The sequence below is a fragment of the Oryx dammah genome, unplaced genomic scaffold, assembly GCF_014754425.2.
Source record: "Oryx dammah isolate SB20612 unplaced genomic scaffold, SCBI_Odam_1.1 HiC_scaffold_26, whole genome shotgun sequence".
Classification (NCBI taxonomy): Eukaryota; Metazoa; Chordata; class Mammalia; order Artiodactyla; family Bovidae; genus Oryx; species Oryx dammah.
The window spans coordinates 99,566,653-99,586,177 of record NW_024070210.1 but is presented as its reverse complement, the minus strand read 5'-3'; the positions used below and the strand labels follow the sequence as shown (position 1 = coordinate 99,586,177).

The following is a 19,525-nucleotide window of genomic DNA, read 5'->3' as shown; positions in this document are numbered from 1 at the left end:
AGGAATAGGAACAGATGCTTGAATGTTAGACATCTCTGGCTCTGCCTCAGATTATGTAAACAGGAAGAAAGAACTCAATGTAGCTATTTTGTGTATTACCTTGGAAAGAGCCAAAGCAATTCTATCTGTCACACGTGTGTGATAATAGTGAAAGACGGAAATGCTGTGAGCTAGCACAAGCATTGCTCTTTGCCGAAATCCTATCTTCGTGCACTGTGGTCTGTGTCTGATGCATAAACATTGCACATTTTATCAGTCCATCAATTATTCAGTTGTGTGCTGGAGTCTTTATATCCGGATGAAAAATACTCATTTCTTATATAGCTTTGGAAAAAGAAGATGTGAAATCAGCTGAGGAAGTCATTTTAATAACTGTGACAGGCCCATTAGTCTGGCATCAGCCCTGCCACACCTTGTGTTTGGCAGAGGACTCACTTTAGTTACAACCATGTGAGGAAAAGCAGTAGGAAGTTGAACTTTTTCCTAACGGGACCTGTATCAACTCTGGACTTGCATCAGAGGCAAATGACAATGAAGAAGTTCACACGTTTTAATAGAGTGGTTGCTTCTTTCTCTCTAAATGGTGATTCCTCGAATGTCTTCTGTGGAAGAGGCTCTGCTTCCCATGAACGTCATAGGATACAAATAGTGCCTCGGGCTCACTAAGCTAGACTGCCCAAGCTGCAGGGGGTTTAAGTCCAGCTCTTATGAATTATGGGTTCTCTTCATACTCTTTAAGTGTTTGTTTTAGTAAGAGTTACAAGTGAAAAAAAGTTTAAAGTCTCAAGTGAGAGTACACGTGAAGTTACACAAGAAATAGTTTGAGCTACATATGAAACAGTTTAAAGACTCAACTAATTCTCTAAGAATTTTGAAGACCTGCATTCCTGCCCCCTGTATTGCCTCTCTTAAAAGTTATTTTAGTTTCACTCAAATCTAATTGTTTCCTTGGTATATTTAGACCTGTTTTGAGTGTCCTTGTTATTTTAACTTGTCCTAAATGTCTACATTTCTGTTTGCTTTCTTTTCAGATATTTTTTCCTTCCTACAATTTTTTCCTTTGTATATATATTTTAATTAATTTATTTCTTATTGAAGGATAATTGCTTTACACAATATTGCTGTGTTTTTTTTTTTTTTAATTTTACTTTACTTTACTTTACAGTACTGTATTGGTTTTGCCATACATTGACATGAATCCGCCATGGGTGTACACAAGTTCCCAATCCTGAACCCCCCTCCCAGCTCCCTCCCCATATCATCTCTCTGGGTCATCCCAGTGCACCAGCCCCAAGCATCCTGTATCCTGTATCGAACCTAGACTGGTGATTCGTTTCTTACCTGATAGTATACATGTTTCAATGCCATTCTTCCAAATCATCCCACCCTCTCCCTCTCCCACAGAGTCCCAAAAACCTCAAAATTAATCAGATCTAGGTATACACATATCCCCTCCCTTTTGCAACTCCCACCCCTCTAGGTTGATACAGAGCCCCTGTTTGAGTTTCCTGAGTCATATAGCAAATTCCCATTGGCACTCTATTTTACACATGGTAATGTAAGTTTCCATGTTACTCTTTCCATACATCTTACCCTCTCCTCCCCTCTCCCCATGTCCATAAGTCTATTCTCCATGTCTGTTTCTCCGTTGTTGCCCTGTAAATGAAATCTTCAGTACCATTTTTCTAAATTCTGTATATATGTGTTCAGTTAAGATCAGTTCAGTTGTTCGGTCGTGTCCGACTTTTTGCGACCCCATGAACGCAGCACATCAGGTCTCCCTGTCCCTCACCAACTCCTGGAGTTTACCCAGACTCATGTGCATTGAGTCGGTGATGCCATCCAACCATCTCATCATCTGTCGTCCCCTTCTCCTCCTGCCCTCAATCTTTCCCAGCATCAGGGTCTTTTCAAATGAGTCAGCTCTTCGTATCAGCCAGCTAAAGGATTGGAGTTTCAGCTTCAACATCAGTCCTTCCAATGAATATTCAGGACTGATCTCTTTTAGGATGGATGGTTGGATCTCCTTGCAGTCCAAGGGACTCTAAAGAGTCTCCTCCAACACCACAGTTCAAAAGCATCAATTCTTCGGGATTCAGCCTTCGTTATAGTCCAACTCTCACATCTATACGTGATCACTGGAAAAACCATAGCCTTGACTTGATGGACCTTTGGTAACAAAGTAATGTCTCTGCTTTTTAATATGCTGTCTAGGTTGGTCATGATTTCCCTGGTGGCTCAGATGGTAAAGTGTGTGCCTACAATGCAGAAGACCTGGGTTTGATCCCGGGGTCGGGAAGGTCCTCTGGAGAAGGAAATGGCAACCCACTCCAGTACTCTTGCCTGGAAGATCCCATGGATGGAGGAGGTTGGTCATAGCTTTTCTTCCAAGGAGTAAGTGTCTTTTAATTTCATGGCTGCAATCACCATCTGCAGTGATTTTGGAGCCCAAAAAAATGAAGTCTGCCACTGTTTCCCCATCTATTTGCCATGAAGTGATGGAACCGGATGCCATGATCTTAGTTTTCTGAATGTTGAACTTTAAGCCAACTTTTTCACTCTCCTCTTTCACTTTCATCAAGAGGCTTTTTAGTTCTTCACTTTCTGCCATAAAGGTGGTATCATCTGCATATCTGAGGTTATTGATATTTCTCCCGGAAATCTTGATTCCAGCTTGTGCTTCATCTAGCCCAGCGTTTCTCATGATGTACTCTGCATATAAGTTAAATAAGCAGGGTGACAATATACAGCCTTGACGTACTCTTTTTCCTATTTGGAACCAGTCTGGTGTTCCATGTCCAGTTCTAACTGTTGCTTCCTGAACTGCATACAGATTTCTCAAGAGGCAGGTCAGGTGGTCTGGTATTCCCATCTCTCTCAGAATTTTCCACAGTTGATTGTGATCCACACAGTCAAAGGCATTGGCATAGTCAGTAAAGCAGAAGTAGACTTTTTCTGGAACTCTCTTGCTTTTTCGATGATCCAGCGGATGTTGGCAATTTGATCTCTGGTTCCTCTGCCTTTTCTAAAACCAGCTTGAACATTTGGAAGTTCACAGTTTGTGTGTTGCTGAAGCCTGGCTTGGAGAATTTTGAGCATTACTTTGTTAGTGTGTGAGACTAGTGCAATTGTGCAGTAGTTTGAGCATTCTTTGGCATTGCCTTTCTTTGGAATTGGAATGAAAACTGATCTTTACCAGTCCTGTGGCCACTGCTGAGTTTTCTAAATTTGCTGGCATACTGAGTGCAGCACCTTCACAGCATCATCTTTTAGGATTTGAAATAGCTCAACTGGAATTCAGCCTTGGGATTTCTTCGGAAGGAATGATGCTAAAGCTGAAACTCCAGTACTTTGGCCACCTCATGCAAAGAGTTGCCTCATTGGAAAAGACCCTGATGCTGGGAGGGATTGGGGGCAGGAGGAGAAGGGGACGACAGAGGATGAGATGGCTGGATGGCATCACTGACTCGATGGACGTGAATCTGAGTGAACTCTGGGAGTTGGTGATGGACAGGGAGGCCTGGTGTGCTGGGATTCACGGGGTCGCAAAGAGTCAGACATGACTGAACTGAACTGAACTGAGGAGGGTGTGGCACCCAGTGTTGGCCAATATGCTGCAGTATTCCTGCCTGGAGAACCCCCTCTCTGACAGAGGAGCCTGGCAGGGCACAGTCTACAGAGTCGCAAAGAGTTGGACAGGACCAAAGAGACCGTGGACGCATGAACACACACCTTTTTTTTTTGGGTTGTGGCAGCTCTGCCCCAGTGAGGGTTGTGTGTGAAGGTGGTGCAGCTGCTCAGCTTGGGGGGACCGTGGTGGTGCCAAGTGTGGAGGGACACGGATTGCCTCTGTGGCAGGAGTTATGGCCCAATCAGAGGCTTTTTTCCAGCCTCTTGTAGCTGGTGCTCAGAAGGCCAGTCTTTCTTTGTAGCTCTGCCCGTTCAGGCACTTAGAGGGATCCCTTGCCTGGGGTCCTTCTCTGTTGTTCGGGCTTCAGGCACTTAGAGGGTGGTCCTGCTCTGTGAAAGTGAAAGTGAAGTCGCTCAATCCTGTCCGACTCTTTGTGACCCCGTGGACTGTAGCCTACCAGGCTTCTCCATCCATGGGATTCTCCAGGCAAGAATACTGGAGTGGGTTACCATTTCCTTCTCCAGGGGATCTTCCTGACCCAGGGATCAAACCCGGGTCTCCTGCAATGGAGGCAGACGCTTTAACCTCTGCACCACCAGGGAAGCCCTGCTCTGTAGTTTGGTGCATCAGTCACTGAAAGGAGCACCCTGGGTGGGGTCCTGCTCTGTAGTTCAGTGCGTCAGGCATTGGATGGGCCAGCCTCTGAAATACTTTCCTGGGGGGAGAGAGGGGCTATGGTGATGGCTCCACCCTGTACGCGTGACTCAGCAGTATCGCCTTGCTTCCGTGGCTGCCTGGCTTTCCTCCACAGGCGTTTCCCACCACAGCCTCCTCCCTCACATCCACTCGACCTGTCTCTCCACAGTCAACAGGAGCCCTCGCCCTGGGATTGCTCCACAATCCCTCAACTCCACCTCCCAGCTGCTGTCCCTTCCAGCAGACCTCCATTCCTGCCCGGCATATGTATGGTTGCGGCAAGGACTGTCTGATTCTCCTTCCATTTAGGCTGCCACAGATCAGCTGTTTCGCTCTCAGCCTTAAATGTTTCTCCTCTGCTCAGACAGTTGCCTGGCTATGGGGATCGGACTCCTGCTTCAGTTCCCCCACCCGCTCAGGGCAGGTCCAGTCCTACTAACCCTCCTGTTCTCCCCCCTAGTTCCTTCGTCCTACTGAGCTTTGCGTGGGTCTGTGTGTTCTTTTCCACTGGTCAGGTACTCCTGTCCGCTCTCGGCTGGTGTTCTGCATGTACTTCTGTGTCTGAAGGTGTGTTCCTGATGTATCCGTGGAGAGTGATGTACTCCACGTCCACCTACTGTACCTCTGCCATCTCTCTCTTTTTAGATTTTTTATCTAAAAAACATAGATACAGGAAATCAGATACCAGAAACTCTCTCATTCTTTGATTTTCCTCCCTGCAACCACCACTACATTGATATTATCTTGGTTTTTAATTCTGAGTAATTTGGATGTATTTTTTCTTTTCCTCTGACCTTACCTATTTTTCAAATATATTTATTTGTGTTTTCCTGCTTTCTGGGAGTTTTTCTCAATTTGATCTTCCAGTTTCAATTTTGTTCCATTTGCTCTTTATGCTATACATTGTGTTTACTTCAACTATTTTATTTTTCATTCCTAGTAATTTTGCTTGGTTCTTTCCTATTTTTTTTGTTCTTTCATGTCACTGTATTTCTTTTAGTATAGTTAATTTAAAATTCTTAGTCAGTCACTTCTAAAATTTCTGCTGCTGATAGATCTGTAGTTGACTGTGCTTTGTTTTAAAATGGTTGTAGTTTTCAAATACCTTGTTATTTTGGACTATAAGTTCATTTTTCCCCAGGCATATCAGCTATTCCATTGGGTGCTGGGATGGAGGTGGCCACACCCTGATTCATGCTAGGTCTGGTAAACTCAGGATCTGGTAAACTCAGGATCCCCTAAACTAGGGTGGGGAGCCCCAGGCAGCAGAGGAGTCACGGTTAATCACCCTTCCCTCTCCAAAATAGCCCCTCGGGTGCAGGCATCACCCTTTGGCTCCCCCAGCAGCATTTGAAGAAGGTGCTCCTAGGCGGCCATTCACAGCTCTAGGGCTTGGAGCGGGGGCATGAGGAGAAACTGCCCTGGCTGCTCAGTCTGCAGCTGTTTTCCTCAGGCCCTCCCAAGGCAGTACTTCTATGCCCAAACCTCTGCTTTAGAAGAAGTATATAGGAGAATGTTTTCTAACTTGGAGGAATAGAAATTAGACAAAAATTTCTATATACCAGTGGGCAGCATAAACAAAGGAAAAATAATGACAGACCAGGAGAAGGCAATGGCACCCCACTCCAGTCCTCTTGCCTGGAAAATCGCATGGACGGAGGAGCCTGGTGGGCTGCAGTCCATGGGGTCGCGAAGAGTCGGACACGACTGAGCGACTTCACTCTGACTTTTCACTTTCATGCATTGGAGAAGGAAATGGCAACCCACTCCAGTGTTCTTGCCTGGAGAGTCCCAGGGACGGGGGAGCCTGATGGGCTGCCGTCTATGGGTCGCACAGAGTCAGACACGACTGAAGCAACTTAGCAGCAGCAGCAGGAGGATGTATTTACATTCTTACCAGATGTGGAATTATATCCAGAATATATAGAAGAACTTACAGGGAAGAAAAAGAGGAAAATGAAACAAGTCATATAGAGACATTTCACACAAGAGAAAAAAATACGAGTAGTCAGCAATCTGGGAAGTGTGAGTTAAAATACTCAAATAGTATAGCTTCCTCATTAAATTGGCAGTTATTTAAAATGTCTACATTTCTGTTTACTTTCTTTTTAGACTTTTTATCTAAAGAAATATAGATACAGGAAATTAGATACCAGAAGCTCTCTCATTCTGGTAATTACAAAAAATCTCTGAAGGGTCCATCAACAGGTTAATGGTTAAATGAATTAATAGTATTGTACATCCATACTGTTAAAAAAAAATTCATTTATTGAGATACAGAAGTTTTGCATGATTCATTATTTATAAAAATTATAGATTATATACAGTATGAAACCTTTCATGGTTAAAAAAAAGAAGCTAGTTAAAAATTTAACTGAAAATGTGGATATTCTTTTTAAAAAGCTTTTTTTTTTTTTTATTTGGTTGCAGTGGGTCTTAGGTGCGACATGTGGGATATAGTTCCCTAACCAGGGATTGAACCCAGGCTCCCTGCATTGGGAGCATGGAGTCTTAGCCACTAGACCACCAGGGAAGTCCCTGCATATTCTTTTAAGTTTGAATGATGTTAGCACCAAATGCCTTGTAACACAGCTGAAAAATTTTCCTTTCAAAAGAAATGGGGAAAAAAATTGGTCTACTGGAAGATTTAGATTTCATAGGCTGCTGGATTTTTCATGGTTTTGTTACCAAAGATATTTAGCATTTATAAAAATAGCTTTATAGTCTTTGATGTAGATGTCCATACTTTAAACTTCAATTACTTTTGAATCCTTTAAGACCTGTCTAATGGCAGTGATGTCACACTGCAGTCTCTAACAGCAAGAAGCTGGGTTTTTGCCTTGGGCCCCACTGCTTGCCACCAGCCGTCTGCTGTCAGTAGAACCACTGCACCAGCACCTGACCTCAAACTTCTGAAATGTGAGCAATCTGACGGCGGCCTACCCGTGATCACCTCTGCTAATGGAGGCCCCTTGAGACAGAAAGGCTCCAAAATAAAAGATAATCAGCAAGTCATGTATATTTGAAGTACATTACAGAAATTGCTGTGCAGCAAGTTTTCCTCCCTAATAGTGAAATGAATGTGCATCCATTAGTAGTGAGTGCCCAGGTGTGTGATGGCATGGCATCCAGAAGGAGCGAATTTATCCCGTATGTTCCAAATAGATAGTATACTTGAGATGATTAAAAATTGATCATGCTGTCAATAAAAATGCTTTCTTTCTGTATTAGTGGTTCTGAGTGGCTTCAGTGCACTGACTGAGAAAAGGTCCCTGAATTGCAGAGAATTGTATGTGAGAGTATTCCATTTTAAGGACTAGTTGGGTCCTACCTGTGCTATTGCTACAATCACAAGGTAATTGTTTGGGAGGATGAAGAAAAGACCGGCAACTAAGGCCAGGTTTACTATTTTATCTTTTGCAGAGTTAATATTGTTGACCTGTTCCCCCCATTTTTCTAAAGTAGCCTGTTAGATAGAAGGAATGTAAGAGGAACCAATGATTAGGCATCGAAGGTTGGTTGAGAAGATACTGTTCCATGTATTGAGCTAGAAAAAGTGGATCCTGCCTGTTTAGAGCTTTGATCTGAGCTCTGCCTTGGAACAGGAAGGTTTAAAAATAAATGTATTTATTTAAAAATAATTTCTCTGTTTGTGAAAGTAGTATATCTTCTTCATTCAGCAGATATTTATTTAGAACCTCTGTGTGCCAGAATGTGTTTTAGGTCAGGGGGATTTTGGTGAATTAATCCTTGCTGTTATACTGTTTGCATCTGTGGTTGTGTGTATGTGTACCTGTGTGTTGGGGCATGTTTTATGTAGAAAATAAAATAGTATTTTAAGACTCCCACTGTTATCATCTTAGGGTAGTCTTCCTATTTTTTAATGTGTAAATAAATTTCTTGATACAGTGTATACACACAGAGAATTGTGTATGTTATTGCTTTACTCAACTATGCATGGTTGAGACCATATATATCATATATGATTCTATATCTCACTGCTTTTGATTAATATAATACTATGAGTATTTTCTCAAGTTATTCAATATTCTTTGACCTAGATGTCTAATCCATTATAGATAAGAATTCATTCATTCCTCAGTTAATAGACATTTAGGACAGTTATCTTGCTATTATAACTAATGCTGCAACGAATACCTTTGCACCTCATCTTTATTCTCATTTAAATAAGTTTCTAGATTTTTCAAACAAGGTTTAATAAACTTTGGCAAGTTTAAGTCCTGATCCACTGTTACCTGTACTGTTTGATCCACTGACAGCATAACATTTTTCTTCTTAACTTTGTAGGAGGCAAAGAAGATAGAAAAGTCTTTCTCTTCACATGTTTGCTTTTAGCTTTTATTTGAGCATGCTGAACATGGCTGTGTTGCAAAGGCTTCCCAAGACTTGTTTCTGATCAAGTGATTGCAGCACACCAGAAGCCAGTGTTGAAATACATGTTTTTCAGACATTAACTCTCAGGTCTCACCAGGCTAGTGCCAAACTGTGCATATTAAATATATCCCTACCTTAGAAGCATTTCTACAGGGAAATTGAATAGTGGCAGCATTAGAATCACAGACACAACTCTCTGGCCTGTTGTAATTTAAGGATTTAGTATGTCAGTGCTGCTAGCGCTGAGAATGAAATAGCATGGACTCTGTCTGCACTGCGGGTAAGAGTGGGCTTGTGTTTGCTCTTGGGAACACCATGAACTGGCCCGATTAAAAGGATGGTCAGGTATGTGTATTTCTGGGCTCTTGAGTAGGTACATAGGTTAAGAAAAGGCAGTTGTAAAAGCTGGCAGCTGAACACCACCCTTGAGAGTTGAACTGTAATTAACTTTATTTTTAATACAAGAAAGTTATTTCGTTTGAGAACTGGAAAATGCTCAGGATGTAGGTAAAGAGCAGTAATGACTTTACAGTCTCAAGACAATAGCTAGAGGGAACTGGGAAGAAATAAATGAACAGTCTTGGAGTTTAGCATATAAACTTAATCACATTGGAGAGGTACAAAAACACAGACTCTTGGCTCTAGCCCTGTCTGGTAGCCATGCTTAAATTCATCCAGAAAAGGTGAACAAGTCAACTTTTCTGGGTTGCTTAGGGTTGTTATCTGTATAGGCAGATAACATTTCAGAGATTTTCAACAACAGTTAAGAACTGTAGGACTTGGTAATATTAGCTGTATCTTGTGTACTTTCTTCAAGTATATTTTTTAATTTCTTGAGTTTCCTAAAAAATCCTGAAGAGAAAATTGACTCTTTGAGAGGTTGTTTGATTTACTTACAGTCATGAAATAGATACCAACTCTCCTCTGATTCTTTTTTTTTTTTTTCAATATTTTGAATAGCTCTTTTACATGCCTTAGGGGTGGTGGTTTATTTGCTAATTCATGTCCGACTCTCGCGACCCTATGGACTGTAGCCAGCCAGGCTCCTCTGTCCGATTGATTCTCTAGGCAAGAATACTGGAGTGGGCTGCTATTTCCTTCTCCGCAACTCTTCTGATTCTTAACCTGTGAGTCCTTTCCACTTTACTTTGAGGCTATGCAGACATATGTCTACATCAATAATATATTCCTGACAATCAGATATTCTACATAGGAGTACCAGCCAGAAGACTATTTTCTACAATTTTAAATAGTAAAAATTAAAATGTATCTCATGCCAATTTAAAACTTTATGCCAGTTTCCTAAATATTAATTGTTCAGTCGCACAATTGTGTCTGACTCTTTGCAACCCCATGGACTGCAGCACACCAGGCTTCCTTGTCTTTCACTATTTCCTGGAGCTTGCTCAAACTCATGTCCATTGAGTCGATGATTCCAACCAACTGTCTCATCCTCTGTCGCCCCTTCTCCTCCTAAATAATAAATACAGCAAAATGCCTGGATATAAATAACAAGTATATTGGATGTTAGATGCTAAAAACTAAATCCAAATAGTTATTCTCTTCAAATAATTAATATATTTGGTAGGAAACTTGCTTTGTATGCAGTAGTACAGGGCACATCCCCTTGGCCACCACACTGCGTTCTCGTCAAAATGTTCACGTAGAATTCTGATGTTCTGTCAAGAATGTAATGTTTCCTGCACATCACTTTGACTAGATTGCTCTATTGACTTTTAGGTGTATGTGTGGATATATTAGCATTATCTTTATAAGCAACTGATGGAAAGTATGAATGTTTGGGTATAAAAAAAGCATAGGCTCTAGGCAGCGGGCCTCAGTAGCTGCAGCTCGTGGGCCCTAGGGTATGGGCTCGGTAGCTGTGGTGCATGGGCTCAGCTACTCAGTGGCAGGTGGAATTTTCCTGGACCAGGGATCCAACCAGTGGCCCCTGCAATGGCAGGAAGATTCTTATTCTCTGCACCACCAGGGAAGTCCAAAATACATTTTTTAAATAAAACACTTTTACTTTCTTCTTTCTTTATATTCCAGTTAGAAACCATTTTTTTTCCCATAATTGTATGTGTAAGCATCTCATGACTTTGAATTTCATTTCAGGCAGTGAAAGGAGAGTTAAAAACAAAATAATTGTTTAAAAAGGGTGTATGTTGGTCCTGAGATCTGATTTTACCTGACTTAAAACTCTAATAGGCAGCCTGCTTCTGTCTCATGGATGTTGGTAGAAGACACAGTATTCTTGGGACAGGGACAGAGCCCCTGCTAGGCTAGATGCTCCAGAGGTTTCTTATTTTCTTACAAAACCTGTATGAAATAGATTTAAAATTTTTTTCTATTTATACTTTTTTTATAGAGTCAGAACAGACTTAAGCAAGTAAGTAACTTGCGCAAGTTTTGCCAAGCTAGTAAGTGGCAGAGCCAAGACTGGAACCAGTGTCTCAGAGCTCCGTTTTTTTACCTCTGTGTTTTGTAGTATACAATTCTCTTAGGTCTCAGGTTGTTGGGTGGAGAGGTCTGTATATATCTTTAGATTAAGATTTTAAATTTTGTGTATTTTCCTATGTATTCTTACTGATTTCTAGTTTTTTAATATATCAGTTTCTGATGGAAATATTAAAAAGCAATTGATCGTGGATTTTGTCCATTGATCAGTTCTGACTTTCAAGTTTATACAGTTCAAAATTATTATGTATTTAGAAACTATATATAATTATAAATTACATAATTATAAAAATTAAAATTTTATAAGTATCAAAACAAAAAGAAAGTGAAGTCGCTCATTCGTGTCCTCTTTGCGACCCCATGGACTGTAGCCTGTCAGACTCCTCCATCCATGGCAAGAATACTGGAGTGGGTTGCCATTTCTTCCTCTAGGGGGTCTTCCTGACCCAGGGATCGAACCTGGGTCTCCTGTACTGCAGTTAGACTCTACTGTTTGAGCCACCAGGGAAGCCAAAAACAAAAGTATATATAATTTACATAGCTCAAAGATACATAGGTTCAGGCTGGTTATTCTTCCTAACAAGTTGTTTTCCTTCCTTATCATTTTGTTCACTTATTTTTCCTTGTGTTGATGTACTATTGTTATATGAGCGATTTTGAAAGTTGGTATTTGTCAGATACATCTTTTTTTTTTCATCTTATTTTCAGTGTTCCTGATTGGTTTTGTCTTAGGTGTGTTTCTTGCAAGAACTATATAGCCATAGTTTGGGGTTTTCTTTTTTTTTTTTTTAAATCCAGCCTGGTAACTGCTGTCTTTTCGAAACTTGCCCCCTATAATCTGTTTAGAACCTGCATTTTGTTTTGTATTTTGAATGTCACAGAAGGGCACTCAGTATCGGTGCTCTGTGTGCGTTTTAACTCAAGCTCTGTCCTTAGTAGCAGCCCCTTCCCAGGTTTGCATTTCTAGAGCTCTCGTGACTCACAACTAAAAAGTGGTCCAAGTTAGCCACGAAGTTAAGCTGCTGGACTTGGTGTGTTTCGCCTTTGTCAGTCTCAGTTTTTCCTTCTGTGCTTAGTTGTTCAGTCATATCCGAGTCTTTGCGACCGCATGGACCGCAGCCCACCAGGCTCCTCTGTCCATGGGGATTCTCCAGGCAAGAACACTGGAGTGGGTTGCCATGCCCTCCTCCAGGGGATCTTTGCAACTCAGGGACTGAACCCAGGTCCCCCCCACTGCAGGTGGATTCTTTACCAGCTGAGCCACCAGGGAAGCCCAAGACTACTGGAGTGGGCAGCCTGTCCCTTCTCCAGGGGACCTTCCCAAGCCAGGATTGAAGTGGGGTCTCCTGCCTTACCGGAGGGTCTGCCAGCGGAGCCACCAGGGACGCCCTGGCAGCCTTTCCTCACCAAGAGAAGTGCGCCTGACATCCTGCAGCAACAGGGGCGGGGCCAGTGGCGCAGGCAGCAGAGGCGGCACCGTCCCCGGGTGGAGGCGGCAGTGCGCGGGCTCCGGGGTCACCGCCCCCGTAACCGTGCTGCTTCTCCCCCGCGCAGTGTGGCTTCCTGCTGTGGTGCATGGCTCCCAGCCCTGCCAACGGAGCAGACCTGCTCTACAAGCGCATCATCCGGCCTTTCTTCCTGAAGCACGAGTCCCAAGTAGACAATGTGGTGAACGACCTGAAGGACAAAGCCAAAGAGACTGCAGATGCCTTCGCCAAGGAAGGTATGGCTGGGGCAGCCGGGTCCAGGGTGCGAGAGGCCGTGGGTTATACAGGCCCAGGTAGCGGGCTTCCTCACGTCACGTCCCGTTGGCTTTCCTCAGCCGCGTACCAAGGCTGTCCTGCGATTTCTCCACCAAGGCTTTGCCTGTTGCCTTTACTGTTCCCAGCATTCTTCTGCCATGCCACGTATAACACATCATTCAGTCAGCACATTAGGAAAAGTGACTTTCCTGTGGTGGGTGGAGATTTTAGGGGTCATCTGTATTTATATACAAGTCCAGTCTCTCTCATTCATTTCAGGTTGAACTGCTTGTTATGCTGCTGTTCAAATGGCTTTTGTGAGAGGTGGAAGAGAATGCCCTCTCTCTCAGCCTTTCTCATCCATTCATTCAACAAATACTTACTTATTGAGGTTTCTTAATTATGTGCCAAGCATGTTCATAGCACTGGGCGTGAACCAGGGAACCAAACAGACCAGCAGACCATACTGTATGAACCCATGAAGCTTATAGTCTTGTTGAGAGAGAGAGAGAGAGAATACAATGAAAAAGCAAGTTACATGGTGTAGTTAGCACATGATACAGAGAAAAATAGAACAGATAGAAAGATAGGGAGTGCTCAGGGGCTGAAGGGAAGGTGACAGTTTTAAAGAGTGATTTAGGAAATCCTCACAAAGGAGGCAATACTGCGTCACATTTGAAGGTGTTAAGGGAAGGAACCATGGGGAAGAAAGCCCCCGTGGAACTAGCCTGTGCAGAAGCCGAGAGCGGGGAACGTATGACTGGAAGGGAATGGCCCAGGGCGGGAGCTGAAGGAGACCAGGCTGCAGAGCAGCTAGAATGGAACATCCCAGTTACTAGAGCAGAGAACCCAAGCGGCCAGGATACTGGAAGAATACTGAAACCAGAGATAATTCAAGGAACAGTACCGCTCAAAAGTGATTGTAAGTTTGGAGCTAAAATCTTAAAGAAATGAAGCAGCATAGCCCAAGGGTCAGAGAGAATTGGAAAAAAGATGGGCGGCTGGGAAAGGTCATCTGATGCCATGAGATTCTGAACACAGCCATGAAGATCAAAGACAATGCTTCCTGGACCTCCAGACCCAGAAGTACCAGGGTCATGGAAGGAAAACGCAGAGGACACTTGAGAAGGCAGTGTCCTGGGGGGCAGGCGGGTCTCTGTAAAAGCAACAGGAAGAAGGATCCATTCGGAGAAACGGGAGGATAGAGGTCTTCCTGATGGTGGGTCAGAAGTTCCAGAGGGCACAGTAAGGGTTTTAGCCCATGGACAATGGGCATAGAACTAGGGAATTAAAAAAAAAAGGGGGGGGTTCTACGCTCCTGAGGAAGTGGCAGATGAGAGGTGAGCTGGCCTCTGGGGAAGGAAGACCCCCAGAGAGCCCCCTGCAGCCCTGATGCCCAAGCTGGTGTGTGTTCTCCTCCTCCTCCTCACAGACCGCATCCTCCCCAAGCCCTGCTCCCAGACACGGCTCCAGTCTCCTTCAGTGCTTTCCTACGTTTCTTCACATCCTCCCAACTCTAGGACCGCCAGTTCCTTTTAAGAGGTTTCTTAACTGTTCCTCTCTGCTCTTAACCAAACCAGCAACCTCTGGTGATGCCATTTCTGTCTAGTTCACCCACATTTCTTGGCCTTTGATTAGATCTCAGTCCTCTAAAGTCCTGTTTTACTTTGATATGATACATTCATAAACCGAGGTGTAAGAATGAAAATAAGAGGGATTTCGAGGCTGACACATTTTAGACTCTTGAGTTTCTGGATTCTCTAGGAAGTGCATTTTTGCAAAGAGCTAGTTGAGAGCCTGCAGTGTCTTTGTAAACTTTAGTCCACAATTGTAAGTGAGTGAAGGGAGAGCCGCTGTCGGGCGGCTGGTGCATAAGGAGGGCAGCCTTGCCTGGCACCTGCTCAGGGCTCCACCGAGAACGCTGCGGTCTGGACTCTAAGGAGGCCTCAAGGCTCTCAGAACCCTCCCCACGGCCCTCAGACACATCACACGAGTTCTTAGAGCACATTCGAAGCCAAGTGGTAATTAGGAAGGCCAGGGAGGACCTGGAATTTCTTGACTGTACAGAGGACACTATACACTCAAGGAACCTCTACTTCTTAAGATGCTCGGAGGAGGACAGGTCACGGTGGCACAGGCAACATGATCACTCTAAGGGGCCAGGTCCTCAGTAACTTTGCTGCAGGGCTCAGGAGCTGTGCTTGAAGAGTTCTCAGGCCCATTTCCGGGAAACTCTGCTAGCCCTGCCCACAGACCTCCGTGTGTCATCTGAGCGTGAGTCACCCACAATAGGAGCCACATTGGCACACGGCTGGGTTACAAACAGCTCTAATACAGTTTTCTCTCCTCTTACAGCCAAGAAAGCCACCGTGAGCTTACTGGGCGAGGAGAAGAAGAGCACCTAGACCACTGACTGGCTGGGCCTCTCTGACCTCTCTGCACCTCCTATTGGAGCTTGATGCCGTATTAGGGGCTGTGGTGTATGATCGTTTTAATAATGTTGCCTTGGAAACATTTTTGATATATTAAACAAAGGAATGTGTTGTAAGGTTTTTTGCTTACTTTTACTGTTTATATACTTAGGGAGCATTTACATTTAATGCAATGGGCAGTGTCCAAGTTTTCAGAAAATATAATATTATGCCTCTGGGTTGGAAAAGACCTATGTTACCATCCTGTAGGAAATATAAACTTAAAATTATATATCCCACAGGTTTTGTACTTCAGTGGGCTCTCTCTGCATGCATTTTCTCTGTACTTACCCTGTACTTACTCTGTACTTACATTTTAGGATACTCTTTAAGAGTAAATGTTTAAATGTTTTTAATGTATCTGTGCATACACACATGTAGGGAAATGTTCCTGTCTGTAGCCTGCATATTGCTTATTGCTTATGGGGAGCACCAGCCAAAGGCTGAAGGTTCCATTGTGTTGGTGTGATCTGCTGAATAGTACTTCAGAAAATTAATACAACTGGGCAGTGTTTCAAAGGAACAGTTAAGTGATAAATGAGGCAGAAGGGAGGTTGGGCTGGTGGTTTCCTAACATTGTAGCAGCTGAATACCAGAACAGCTTTGTGAGGCAGTCAGCTGAGTGATAAATGGGGAAATGTACACACACATCACAGTTCCCAGTTCTGTAGAACCAGTAATATTGTCTTGTAGCTTTTTAAAAACTGGCTGATAAGCTTTGTTGTGGAAACCATCCCTGGTTTCACTTTCATAGCTGAGTAACATGTTGGTTTAGTCTTGTTTCTTTTCTAGTCTTTTTAAAAACCTCTACTTTAAGGAACCTCTAGAGACTCGCCCACCTCTCATTACATGTACATTCTTGTTTATATCATTAGCAACTACATGCTCCTGGTGACACCAGGCTCTCAGAGCAATTCTCAGAGAAGTACGATATGCTGCACAGTCTAGTTGGTAGTGGGTAAGACAAACGCCTTTACCTTCTTTCCCTGGACTTTAAGGTCAAACAACAGAGGCTTCCCTAGTTTACAAGTCAGAATCATTTGTAGTCCATCTACATGCTTTCATCTCTATGCTTTGTTTTGATGATAAACTATGAGTTTAAGTACAAAATAAAAAGTTAAAATTAATATTACTAGCTTGATTAGCCCAATGGCTTATAGGGACCTTGACAGTTTGTCCATACTAGAGAATCTAAGCTTTGCACTGACCATACTGCTAGAGTCCTTCTTAGACTAAACTGACTAAAACAAAAGCTTTACAAAACTAAAAACCAGGCCTATAAAATATGTTAAGGCAAATAAAGATGATTAGTTCCCTTTTAGACAACAGTTAGGTGAAGTCATAATGGTGTGTCACAATGTAAAACAAAAATATGTCAAAGGTATCAAAAATGAGGAATATCACCCCAAGATAACAGTGTGGATCAGGGCCTTTTTTGGGGAGAGAGGAATGTGATGATAATAAAGCACCTTATTAAGCTTATGTTAAAACATAAAATCTTTCAGAAAGCAAACAGCTACTTGTTATTGGAAGAAAATTAAGCCTTAGGTTAAAAAGTTTTAGAAGTACCTCTGCTGCTGCTACTGCTGCTAAGCCGCTTCAGTCGTGTCCGACTCTGTGCAACCCCATAGACGGCAGCCCACCAGGCTCCCCTGACCCTGGGATTCTCCAGGCAAGAACACTGGAGTGGGTTGCCATTTCCTTCTCCAGTGCATGAAAGTGAAATGTGAAAGGGAAGTCACTTAGTCATGTCCGACTCTCAGTGACCCCATGGACTGCAGCCCACCAGGCTCCTCCATCCATGGGATTTTCCAGGCAAGAGTACTGGAGTGGGGTGCCATTGCCTCTCGGAGTATTTAAATCCCTTTCCCTATAAATCAAGTCTGCTTTCTTGGTGGTAAAAGAATGAAAATTAGCAACTTCTAGCATTCAGACTGTATAATCAGACTGTTAGTATACAGAATATGTAACTTTTAGTGTACAAAATATCAGGCAAGATGGTGAAGCATGAAAGTTACTATTGCTTATAACTACTTACAGGCTAATATCAATTTAGACAGAAATTTCTGAATGCAAATTTTTTTTTACTATAGGTTTCTCTTGCAGTACAGTCTGTAAGAAATTTTAGTTACTCTTTTTGGCAGTCAGCATGTACATATTAATGACAGGAGAAGCTATGAGTTGAGCAATTCTTGTCTCAGTTTAGATTTCCAAAAAAACATACTGCTGTGGCTAGAGTATTTGAAAAACTAATTGAGCCTGTGTTCAGCTATAAGACAAGTATTTATTTGTATATGAATGGTATTTTGGGGATATGTGAAGGCAAAGAATTCCTACAAGACAGTTACTGCTACCCTGGGGAGTCTTCTACCCACAGCCTGAAGAATATGAGCATAACCTTTAAATAAGTTACCACCTATCCTGAAAATGTGCTATATTAAATGGAAATAGATGTAAATAAAATTTTGTTATCTCATTGGAGCTTTTATAGTCCATTTTCTTTTATGGGGCTTAAAAGAAAATGTAAGAAGACTCTTAACACAGATAAATAATCCTTCAACACTGCTGTTCATTGACCATGTTTCTCACCTGGCCTGTAATTTTCCCCGTGGTGGTAACTACCTGTCAGAGCAAAGACTTTCCCTAAAAACAAGCGAGGGGATATATAGCTGATTTTTTACATATAGCTTTATAGCTTATATATAGCTGATTCATGTTGTTGTACAGCAGAAACTAACACAACATTGCAAAGCAATTATACTTCAATTAAAAAAATAAAAAAATATTTAAAAGCCAGGAAAAAAAATACCAGTCAAAAAGAGTTTCTACTAATTATTAGCAATAAATGGAGAGGAAACCTAAACTCTTCTTGACCTTTGAATAACACAGGTTTGAACTGCATGGGCTCACTTACAGATTTTTTTCAATAAATGCGCACTGCAGTACTACACAATCTGCGGCTGACTGAATACTCGGATGCTGCAAAGTTATCACCGAGTAGTTGCCTGAGAGGAGTCAGCTCTAATACTAGCATAATGCATTACACACAGTCTCACATAGCTTCTAGTTGGTGCTATTATTTCTTATAAGGATATTTTAATATAGTAAACACATATATGCCTCCAAATCACTCTATATTTTTAGACTAAGAAAGGAAGAACTGGGGATTTTATTAAAAATACCTACCTTTGGAGAGTGTACTTCGGTCAGCATCCTCTCCTACATCTGCCTTTACATGTCTTTATGTCTAGAATCATGGTGTATAGATACAACTCCCATCCTTAACCAAATATTAGTTCTGTATGATACAGCAGGAGAAAGTAAACATATCTGAGAATGACCTTAAGTTTTTCAGGCTGCTTGCTACAGTATTAGCTTATAAAATCTGTAACATACACGCCTCAGAGAATTAAGGGCAATAAAGAAGTTCTTTGGTCAAACCAGAGGTTCTCAGGTGTTACTGTGCATCAGGATTTCTTTGGGGAGGGGAGGAATTGGTAAAAGATTGCTGGTCCCATCCCCGATTCAGGAAGTCGGGTGGGGCTGAGACATTTGTATTTGGAACAAGATCCCAGGTGCTGCTAATGATACAGAAACCACACTTTGACAAGAAATCACTGAGTGAGGTTAATGGTGTCTTTACACTCCGTATAGAGGTTTTCAGGCCTGGCTGTACATCACCATCATCTGAGCAGCTTTCAGAAAATACTAGTGTCTGTCTCCACTACCAGAAATTTTAAAAATCCACTATATACCCAGGTGCCAGTATTTTAAAACTCTTCCCATGTATAACCAGGATTAAGAAAGTGAAATGAAATTCATGTTTTGGCAAGAAAAATTTAAACATAAAACTTCTTCTTTGCCCTTTGGCCTCCCCTCTCCCTCCAATTTCAGCTTCCCTGATAGCTCAGCTGGTAAAGAATCCGGCTGCAATATGGGAGACCTGGGTTCAATCCCTGGGTTGGGAAGATGCCCTGGAGAAGGGAAAGGCTACCCACTCCAGTATTCTAGCCTGGAGAATTCCATGGACTGCATAGTCCATGGGGCGTAAAGAGTTGGACACGACTGAGGAACTTGTACTCCCCCAACTGTGCATTGTATATCTACATTATACATTATACAGCAGGAAT

General features: G+C 42.6%; 1 protein-coding gene across 1 annotated transcript in view; it reads left to right on the top strand.

Moving 5' to 3' along the window:
* LOC120852626 (receptor expression-enhancing protein 5) overlaps positions 1-16,879 on the top strand; it is a 44,092-nt gene extending 27,213 nt beyond the window's left edge. Inside the window, exons 4-5 of the mRNA XM_040225961.1 lie at positions 12,737-12,905; positions 15,280-16,879. Of these exons, the coding sequence (XP_040081895.1) occupies positions 12,737-12,905; positions 15,280-15,329 (219 nt within the window). The 3' untranslated portion in view covers positions 15,330-16,879. The remainder of the gene's footprint in view (positions 1-12,736; positions 12,906-15,279) is intronic.
* The last annotated feature ends 2,646 nt before the right edge of the window (positions 16,880-19,525 follow it).